Below are 10,636 nucleotides of genomic sequence, written 5' to 3' on the forward strand. Positions count from 1 at the left end.
TGTCTTGCACATATCCAAAACTGAAATAGATTACTCATCAGCATAGGCCAACAGACACAATATCCGATTCCACGGAGCAGAATAGGAACGTGATAGATCGGGGAGAGTGAGGAAGGGTGACCAGATCGCGAGGCAGACCTTGATGATTCGACACAGGAGGTTGTTGTTGGCCCGCACCTAAGACAGTGCCCCCGTGACAGGAGCAGGTGACAGCGCGGGAGCTGAGGTCGGCGTCATCCTAGGGCGCTCTTCTGCCTCATCACGCACAAGCTCATCTTCGTCGTTGGGATCGTCGGCAATACATTTTAATGGACACAAGTTTACATTCCAGGAAATGATCTTTACCTGCCTCAATAGCCTCATCGCTAAATTCAGCTGCATAGCCTTCCTCGCCAATCAAATGAGCACGTCTCCTATGCTCTTCCAGTTCTGTCTTCTTTTTTAGAACAAGGTCTTTCATCTTGCTCGCTTTAAGTTACTCGAGTCTTAAAACTTCAGATTCCACCTATATTTTAGATCAATATACAATCTCAGAACATTCCAAGCTCAAACATAGAAAAACATAGCAACAGTGGCATGAGCAATATCTGAAGAACAATGAACTCACGTAGCTGAGGAAGTCAATAGAGAGGGTGTTAGGCTCAGTTATTTCATGTTCAGAAGCAGCAATATTGCACGTTACATTCTGGAACATCTGTTGTTCTTCAAGTGGTGTATCCATGAGATTCCAAAGTTCAAGCATGCTAGAGGCAAATCTTGAAGCTGTGACATTCAGAATTTCATATTAACAATGTTAAAGACACTAAATAATTGAAAATTGTTGAGGGTTGCTTGTGCTGAAGAATCAAATTTGACACTAGTGAATGCACTGAATAATCAAAAAGATTGACGGTTGACTGCGCTGAATCATTGAAATTTCTTAAGTGATACAAAGAGTGCTAACCTTTTGCATCCTCTTGACTTTCAATTCACGCAGTCTGCTTGCAGCTGATGCAAGGCTTTCAATTGTACATTTGCTTAGGTTCTTTGATCCATCAGCCTCACCCAGGCTAGGGTGCACCTCATTTACTGTTTGTTTGAAGTCTACACCAAGCACCTCACATAACGAATGCAAAGTGTTAAGATGTTCCATGACTTGCTTCAGCCGATCACTCTGTTAAAAACAGGCACAAACAATAAGATGTATAGACTTGTATGAGTATTGAAGGAAAATAATAGACATGGGGAGTAATATTCATTAGACAGATAAAGAGGATTTGAACAAGTGATGCTGACCTTCTCCTTCTGAAGGGATTGCAGCTCTTTCGTTAGCTCCTCCAGCTTTCTTAAAGACAGATCAGACTGATCCACAGGAATTCTAAAGGGTACAAAATCTGCAGGCCTGATTTTAGATGCAACCTTCTTAATTTGCTCTATGACATCAACAAATTGGTCCCATCTTTCAACTTTCTTCTTTCTCATCTCCTCCAAGTATGGGACAATCACATTCAATTCTTCCCTTAAACCTTGTAACTTCTGATTTGACTGCCATTTAAAAGAAAACAAATTACTGATGGAGTCACTACTGAAACATTCAGTCTTCATACCAGAATGCATGCAGTTCCTGACTTCAATGCCGGACAATTTTGTTCGGTTACTCCCTTAAACCATTCACGTTCTTACTCTACTAACATTTTTCACTAAAAGGGTAAGAATTACTAGTAGATCACACTACAGTTATTTTTGTAAGCCTTCAATATAGCAGAGTACAAATAACCTGCATATCTAGACAATAGCTATCACACTATCACAGCCCTAAAGTTGCAATGACAAAAAAGATCGTGAGAGAAAATTCTGTAGAATATATTTCTGCAGTATAGCAATAGTACTCAAATGTTACTTGTTTCTTTCATAGTATATGGTACTTCAAAGCACAGAAACTAGAGGGTCCAGCTGCGGCTACTGCTGACCTTGAGGAGCCACTGAGAGGTTGAGGGGCTCAGCTGTCTCCCTCTCTGGCTGCGGCTACTGTTGGGCCGTAGAAGCCTTGAGCGGCAACACCAGAGGGTCCAGCGGTCCCTGGGGAGCCTAGATGTGGCCATCCCGACAGGGGCAGGGGCGGGTGAGGACGAGCTCCAGGAGGCGCTGGAGCGAAGGGAGGCGGCGGGAAGCCGCGAGGCGGGCAGCGACAAGGGGCGTGAGGCTGTGGTTGGGTCGGAAAACGGAGGACGCGTCTGCGGCGGCCAGCAGAATGTGGAGGTTGAGCGCCGCGAGTCAGGGGTGGCGGGCTCGGCGGAGGAGACGAAAGAGAGAGGCGGGGGAGGAAGCGTGAGCGGAGGGGAGCACCGGGAGCGGGTTAGGCTGCGCGCGGGGGAGGAGCGGGGACCGGCGGCGCGCGGGGGAGGAGCGGGGACAGGCGGCTCGCGCGTAGGCGGGATAGACGAGAGACGCGCGGGTCGCTAGGGATTTAGTTTGGGTTAAGTTCGACGGTATCGACGTGGCCCACGAACTTAAATTAAGAACGTGGGTACCCACGTTCATAATAGGTTAAGTTCGACGGTTTTTGCTAGGGCCCACGAACTTAATTTCAGAACGTGGGTACCCACGTTTTTAAAAAAACCCATGAACTTAACTAATGTAAGAACGTCGGTACCCACGTTCTTAATAAAACCCACGAACTTTTATCAGTTTCTTGTAGTGAATTGTGACTAACCTTGTAGGACCCAACAAGAGTTGGGTACCTAAGACTCAAGCCTAAATTTGCCTTGCAGGTTTATGCATCCGGGGGATCAAGCTGGATTATCGACAGCGGATGCACAAACCATATGACGGGGGAGAAGATGTTCACCTCCTACGTCAAAAACAAGGATTCCCAAGATTCAATAATATTCGGTGATGGCAATCAAGGCAAGGTAAAAGGGTTAGGTAAAATTGCTATTTCATCAGAGCACTCTATATCTAATGTGTTTTTAGTTGAGTCTCTTGGATATAATTTGTTATCTGTTAGTCAATTATGCAATATGGGATATAATTGTCTATTCACAAATGTAGATGTGTCTGTCTTTAGAAGAAGTGATGGTTCATTAGCTTTTAAGGGTGTATTAGACGACAAACTTTACTTAGTTGATTTTGCAAAAGAGGAGGCCGGTCTAGATGCATGCTTAATTGCTAAGACTAGCATGGGCTGGATGTGGCATCGCCGCTTAGCACATGTGGGGATGAAGAACCTTCACAAGCTTCTAAAGGGAGAACACGTGATAGGTTTAACTAATGTGCAATTCGAAAAAGATAGACCTTGTGCAGCTTGTCAAGCAGGCAAACAGGTGGGAAGCTCTCATCACACCAAAAATGTGATGACCACATCAAGACCTTTGGAGATGCTTCACATGGACCTATTCGGACCCGTCGCCTATCTAAGTATAGGAGGAAGTAAGTATGGTCTTGTTATAGTTGATGACTTTTCCCGCTTCACTTGGGTATTCTTTTTGTAGGATAAATCTGAAACCCAAGGGACCCTCAATCGCTTCCTAAGGAGAGCTCAAAACGAGTTTGAGCTCAAGGTGAAGAAGATAAGGAGCGACAATGGGTCCGAATTCAAGAACCTTCAAGTGGAGGAGTATCTTGAGGAGGAAGGGATCTAGCACGAGTTCTCCGCTCCCTACACACCACAGCAAAATGGTGTGGTAGAGAGGAAGAACAGGACGCTAATTGATATGGCGAGGACGATGCTTGGAGAGTTTAAGACCCCCGAGCGCTTTTGGTCGGAAGCCGTGAACACGGCTTGCCACGCCATCAACCGGGTCTACCTTCACCGCCTCCTCAAGAAGACGTCGTATGAGCTACTAACCGGTAACAAACCCAATGTTTCGTATTTTCGAGTTTTTGGGAGTAAATGCTACATTCTAGTGAAGAAGGGTAGGAATTCCAAATTTGCTCCCAAAGTCGTAGAAGGGTTTTTGTTAGGTTATGACTCAAATACAAAGGCGTATAGAGTCTTCAACAAATCATCGGGTTTGGTTGAAGTCTCTAGCGACGTTGTATTTGATGAGACTAATGGCTCTCCAAGAGAGCAAGTTGTTGATTTTGATGATGTAGATGAAGAAGAAGTTCCAACGACCGCAATACGCACCATGGCGATTGGAGATATGCGGCCACAGGAACAAGATGAGCAAGATCAATCTTCTTCCTCAACAATGGTGCAACCCCCAACTCAAGATGATGAACAGGAGGCATGTGATCAAGGGGGAGCACAAGATGATCATGTAATGGAGGAAGAAGCACAACCGTCACCTCCAACCCAAGTTCGAGCAATGATTCAAAGGGATCATCCCGTCGACCAAATTTTGGGTGATATTAGCAAGGGAGTAACTACTCAATCTCGATTAGTTAATTTTTGTGAGCATTACTCCTTTGTCTCTTCTATTGAGCCTTTCAGGGTGGAAGAGGCCTTGCTAGATCCGGACTGGGTGTTGGCCATGCAGGAGGAGCTCAACAACTTCAAAAGAAATGAAGTTTGGACACTGGTGCCTCGTCCCAAACAAAATGTTGTGGGAACCAAGTGGGTGTTCCGCAACAAACAAGACGAGCACGGGGTGGTGACAAGGAACAAGGCACGACTTGTGGCAAAAGGTTATGCCCAAGTCGCAGGTTTGGAATTTGAGGAGACTTTTGCTCCTGTGGCTAGGCTAGAGTCCATTCGTATCTTGCTAGCATATGCTACTCACCATTCCTTCAGGTTGTTCCAAATGGATGTGAAGAGCGCTTTCCTCAACGAGCCAATCAAGGAGGAAGTGTACGTGGAGCAACCCCCTGGCTTCGAGGATGAACGGTACCCCGACCACGTGTGTAAGCTCTCTAAGGCGCTCTATGGACTTAAGCAAGCCCCAAGAGCATGGTATGAATGCCTTAGAGACTTTTTAATTGCTAATGCTTTCAAGGTTGGGAAAGCCGATCCAACTCTTTTTACTAAGACTTGTGATGATGATCTTTTTGTGTGCCAAATTTATGTCGATGACATAATATTTGGTTCTACTAACCAAAAGTCTTGTGAAGAGTTTAGCAGGGTGATGACTCAGAAATTCGAGATGTCGATGATGGGCGAGTTAAGCTACTTCCTTGGGTTCCAAGTGAGGCAACTCAAGGATGGAACCTTCATCTCCCAAATGAAGTACACACAAGATTTGATCGAGAGGTTTGGGATGAAGGACGCCAAGCCCGCAAAGACTCCGATGGGAACCGACGGACACACCGACCTCAACAAAGGAGGTAAGTCTGTTGATCAAAAAGCATACCGGTCTATGATAGGGTCGTTACTTTATTTATGTGCTAGCAGACCGGATATTATGCTTAGCGTATGCATGTGTGCTAGATTTCAATCCAATCCTAAGGAGTGTCACTTAGTGGCTGTGAAGCGAATTCTTAGATATTTAGTCACTACGCCTTGTTTCAGGATCTGGTATCCAAAGGGGTCTACCTTTGACTTGATTGGATATTCAGACTCCGACTATGCTAGGTGTAAGGTCGATAGGAAGAGTACATCGGGGACGTACCAATTCTTAGGAAGGTCCCTAGTGTCATGGAGTTCTAAGAAACAAACCTCCGTTGCCCTATCCACCGCTGAGGCCGAGTACGTTGCCGCAGGACAGTGTTGCACGCAACTACTTTGGATGAGGCAAACCCTCAGGGACTTTGGCTACAATCTGAGCAAAGTCCCACTCCTATGTGATAATGAGAGTGCTATCCGCATGGCAGATAATCCTGTTGAACACAGCCGCACAAAGCACATAGACATCCGGCATCACTTTTTGAGAGACCACCAGCAAAAGGGAGATATCGAAGTGTTTCATGTTAGCTCCGAGAACCAGCTAGCCGATATCTTTACCAAGCCTTTAGATGAGCAGACCTTTTGCAAGTTGCGTAGTGAGCTAAATGTCTTAGATTCGTGGAACTTGGATTGAATTATAGCATACTTGTGTTTATGCCCTTGATCATGTTCCTTATGCATTTTGTTGCTTATTTATGGTGCTCAAGTTGTACAAACACTCTCCGGACCTCACAAGTCCGTTGCAAAGTGGTGCACATATTTAGGGGGAGATGTGTTACAACTTGACCCTTTGAGACTAACCATGTGCTTGAGTTTGCTTGATTTAGTCTCGAAGGAGGATTGAAAGGGAAAAGGTGGACTTGGACCATGCCAGACTTCCACTGCACTCTGATTCCAAGTTCATCTTTATGACCTTATTGCCTTTGTACTCTTATTTGAATATTTTGGTGAGGCAATGGGGTTCTAGGGCCAAAATTGATCCCGTTTTGGTGCTTGATGCCAAAGGGGGAGAAAATAAAGGCCAAAGCAATAAATGGATCAGCTACCACTTGAGATATTTTGGAAATAGTAGAATAGAGCTTTTGGTTTGTCAAAACTCTTTTATTATCTCTTTTGTCAAAAGTTGGCCTCTTGTGGGGAGAAGTGTTGATTATGGGGAAAAGGGGGAGTTTTTGTGGGGAGAAGTGTTGATTATGGGAAAAAGGGGGAGTTTTTGAAATCCTTGATCAATTTCTTTTGAAATACCTCTCTTTATGTCTCTACAAGTGAATTTGACTTAGAGATAGGAAATTGAGTTTGATTTGAAAAAACAAACCAAGTGGTGGCAAAGAGTGATCCATATATGCCAAATATGAATCAAAACTATATTGAGTTTTCATTTGCATTGATATTGCACTTGTTCTAGTTGCTTTATGTTGTGTTGGCATAAATCACCAAAAAGGGGGAGATTGAAAGGGAAATGTGCCCTTGGGCCATTTCTAAGTATTTTGGTGATTGAGTGCCAACGCAAGTGCTTTTGTGTTGATCTATGCAATGTGGTGGACAAAGTGCAAATCATGTCAAAAGGTATGTTTCTAGACTTAGTACATTGTTTTATGGACTAATGTATTGTGTCTAAGTACTGGAAACAGGAAAGATTGAATTGGAAATGAGATGGCTCTGTTCAGCCAAAGTCAGCTCGGTCTGGGTGCACCGGACTGTCCGGTGGTGCACCGGACAGTGTCCGGTGGTGCACCGGACAGTGTCCGGTGTGCCAGGCTGGCTCAGGTGAACTTGCCGCTCTCGGAAAGGAATTAACGGCGTACGACTATAATTCACCGGACTGTCCGATGTGCACCGGACTGTCCGGTGAGCCAACGGTCAGCCGGGCCAACGGTCGGCTGCGCGATCCGCGCGGGACACGTGGTCGAGCCAACGGTCGGGAGGGGGCACCGGACTGTCCGGTGTGCACCGGACAGTGTCCGGTGCGCCAACGGCTCCAAGGCTGCCAACGGTCGGCTTCGCTAAAGAAGGAAAGAAATCCGCACCGGACTGTCCGGTGCGCCAGGCGACAGAAGGCAAGAATTGCCTTCCCGGATTGCTCTCAACGGCTCCTAGCTGCCTTGGGGCTATAAAAGGGACCCCTAGGTGCATGGGGGAGAACACCAAGCATTCCTTGAGCACTCTTGATCACTCACACTCCATTCTTACGCACTTGTTCGACATTTTAGTGATTTGAGCTCCATTCTAGTGTGCTAGTCTTTTGAGCTTAAGTCTGGGTCTTGTGTGTGCGTATTTGCTGTGATCTTTGTGTCTTGTGTGAGTTGCTAATCCCTCCCTTACTCCGTGCTTCTTTGTGAACATCTTTGTAAGGGCGAGAGACTCCAAGTTGTGGAGATTCCTCGCGAACGGGATATAGAAAAGAAAAGCAAACACCGTGGTATTCAAGTGGGTCTTTGGACCGCTTGAGAGGGGTTGATTGCAACCCTCGTCCGTTGGGACGCCACAACGTGGAAGTAGGCAAGTGTTGTACTTGGCCGAACCACGGGATAAACCACTGTGTCTACCTGTATTGATTCTCTTGTGGTCATTGTGTTTCGAAAAGACTCTTCTCTAGCCACTTGGCAATACTGTGCTAACGCTTAACCAAGTTTTTGTGGCATTAAGTTCAAGTTTTACAGGATCACCTATTCACCCCCCCTCTAGGTGCTCTCAAAAAGTATGCTGAAACTTTTACATAATTTCAAGGGGTTGGCATACCCAATCATTGGCAATGGTAGATCAATTCTTTTCTAGGAATACCTATGGAATAAGAGTATTCCAAGTCAACAATATCCAGAATTATTCTCTTTTGCACACAACACAAAACTTTCTATTGCAGAGGCTAAATAACAAGATCATCTATTCCAAATTTTCCAATTACCTATCTCTGAACAAGCCTATGAACAATATTTGGAGTTACATGAAACTTGGGAGCAAATTATCATAAATAACTTGAAGGACAGATGAAGATATATTTGGGATTCAGATAGCTATTCAACAAAAAAGGCCTACAGACACCTAATGGGGCATACAAACGTTCATACTATTTACAAGTGCCTATGGAAAAACAAATTCCAACCAAAACATAAAGTTTTCTACTGGTTATGGCTTAAAAACAGACTGAACATTAGGAATATGCTGAGAAGGAAAAACATGACACTGGAGTCATATTCGTGTGAGAACTATATATGGCAAACGGAGGAAACTCTTTATCAACTATTTCTTAGATGCGATTTTGCAAAAGCCTGCTAGAATTCAATTGGCATAACCCCTCCTAGAATTGTTCATTCGAAGGAGGCCTCGGCAAACCTCAAGCACCAACTTAATGTTCCTTTTTCTATGGAGATTATTATACTCATGACATGGAGTATCTGGAAATGCCGAAATGAGTGGCTATTTGAAAACAAAGACCCATCAGTACAACACTGCAAGAATGAATTCATCAAGGAATTACGGGTGGTTGTACATAGAGCGAGAGGGAAATATGACAACTCAATTCCGAATTGGCTTGATCAGTGGCAGGCATAACTTTTGTACTCTTCTGATCCTTCTTCTTAGCTTCTTAACTAGACCTTCCCAGCTCATATCTATCTCTTGTACTCATGTCGCGTTGTAATTTTACATTATTAATAAAATTTTATAGTAGGGGTTCACCCTCCTTATCTTTCAAAAAAAATCTCATTATCGTCAATGTCTTAATATTTGTCGCTATATGATTCGTGTTACTAAATTCACTAGTACTATTGCTTTTGTGTTGGTTTAATCTAGCTCATATTCTTTTTACCAACACTCCAATATATATGGACTATTTTAAGGCCATTTATAAATTTACCTTATGTACAACATTTTTTTGGCATAGAGCTTGATTGGTGGCTGAAACCTTAGGGAAATTTTCCATTGCCTGCATGACTTGTTAGTGACATCATATGGTTTGAAGTCAATCAAGAGGATGAGATATATAGAGGCCATATTAATGTTTTTATGGATAATTGGTGCCCCACAATCAACTAGGCAAGCAGAGAATTGATTTGAGAGGTCGACTGAGACAGTTAGTCGGAAATTTAATGAAGTGTTGAATTTTGTGTACCGCTTGTCAGTGGATATTATAAAACCCAAAGATCCTAAGTTTAGGACAGTCCATCCGAGACAAAGAGATGCTCGTTTCAGTCCATATTTTGATAATTGCATCGGTGCAATAGATGGCACACATATTCCTTTTGTTGTGCATGCGGAAAAGGTGCTTCAGTATGTGGGACGACATGGATATCCTTCGCAAAATGTATTGGCTATCTGTGACTTCGATATGAGGTTTATATTTGTTGCGGCTGGATGACCTAGTTCGGTACATGACATGAGAGTGTTTAGCGATACTATAAGAAAGTATGGTGACAAGTTTTCTCACCCACCACCAGGTAGTATTAAGTTCATCAGATTTATTAGAAATGTACACATGTCATGTTTAGTGTTATATGTGTAAGTGTTACTTTCTATTGGCATTATGTAGGTAAATTTTATCTCGCTGATTCAGGCTACCCTAACCGACGAGGGTACCTTGCACCGTACAAGGGGACCAAGTACCATGTACCGGCATTTCAACAATGTGCAGGGCCACGTGGCAAAAAAAGAGCTATTCAATTTTCTTAATTCATCGCTTCACAATGTCATTGAGCGATCATTTGGAGTTTGGAAAATGAAGTGGAGGATCATGATGAAGCAATCAAAAATAATACTTGCATGTATGGCTCTGCATTACTTTATCCGAGAAAGTTCATTGGCGGATGCAGACTTCGATATGTGCGATTGTGATGAAAACCATATGCCAATGCCCCTTGCATTGTCATCGGAAGATAACAATGAAAGCCATAATGTAGGTTGTGAAGATCTAGATATGAATGTGTTTCGTGATAATCTTGCAGATGCTTTATTTGCTAGACGACCATGAGTTGGTTTGAAGCATATTTGTGTGCTCTATTAACTTGTGGTGCTGAAATGTTTGTATATATGGCTATGATGTCCATGAAGAACTCGTATGTGTTTGGGTAGAGTTTTATTTTAAAGAAATGTTGAAATGTTTGTATATATGACTACGATGTCTATGAAGAACTCGTATGCGTTTGGGTAGAGTTTTATTTTGAAGAATCAATCTTGCTCATATTTTTAAAATCCCATTGGTATAAATTACTCTGTAGTTCAATGTGTTGGAATATAATAAGTGAATTACTTATTTTTTCTATCAGTTTAAACTTTTAGGTTGAATTATTTGATGGATCATGAGTTCAAATTCTAGTCAACACAATTAAAATAAAATAATTA

General features: G+C 43.3%; 1 protein-coding gene and 1 long non-coding RNA gene across 2 annotated transcripts; both read right to left on the reverse strand.

The window, feature by feature from the left end:
- Nucleotides 1–445: 445 nt before the first annotated feature.
- LOC103649755 (uncharacterized) lies at nucleotides 446–719 on the reverse strand. The gene is made up of 2 exons (XR_563686.2): nucleotides 608–719; nucleotides 446–505 (listed from the first exon to the last, which is right to left on the reverse strand). It is a non-coding gene; the product is annotated as an uncharacterized lncRNA (long non-coding RNA).
- A 137-nt stretch (nucleotides 720–856) lies between these two features.
- Nucleotides 857–2,081, reverse strand: LOC103651784 (65-kDa microtubule-associated protein 3-like). Its single transcript, XM_008677484.1, has 4 exons — nucleotides 1,950–2,081; nucleotides 1,276–1,524; nucleotides 944–1,153; nucleotides 857–868 (listed from the first exon to the last, which is right to left on the reverse strand). The coding sequence occupies exons 1-4, from the start codon at nucleotides 2,079–2,081 to the stop codon at nucleotides 857–859; spliced, it is 603 nt and encodes a 200-aa protein (XP_008675706.1).
- Between the last annotated feature and the right edge of the window lie 8,555 nt (nucleotides 2,082–10,636).

Source organism: Zea mays, chromosome 3, assembly GCF_902167145.1.
Source record: "Zea mays cultivar B73 chromosome 3, Zm-B73-REFERENCE-NAM-5.0, whole genome shotgun sequence".
In the NCBI taxonomy this organism is placed as follows: Eukaryota; Viridiplantae; Streptophyta; class Magnoliopsida; order Poales; family Poaceae; genus Zea; species Zea mays.

Coding starts and splice junctions, on each gene's coding strand:
- LOC103651784 (XM_008677484.1), bottom strand. CDS start 2,081: ATGGCCACATCTAGGCTCCCCAGGGACCGCTGGACCCTCTGGTGTTGC. Junction 1,525..1,949: donor CCTCTCAGTGGCTCCTCAAG/GTCAGCAGTAGC, acceptor TTTAAATGGCAG/TCAAATCAGAAGTTACAAGG. Junction 1,154..1,275: donor AATCCCTTCAGAAGGAGAAG/GTCAGCATCACT, acceptor TGTTTTTAACAG/AGTGATCGGCTGAAGCAAGT.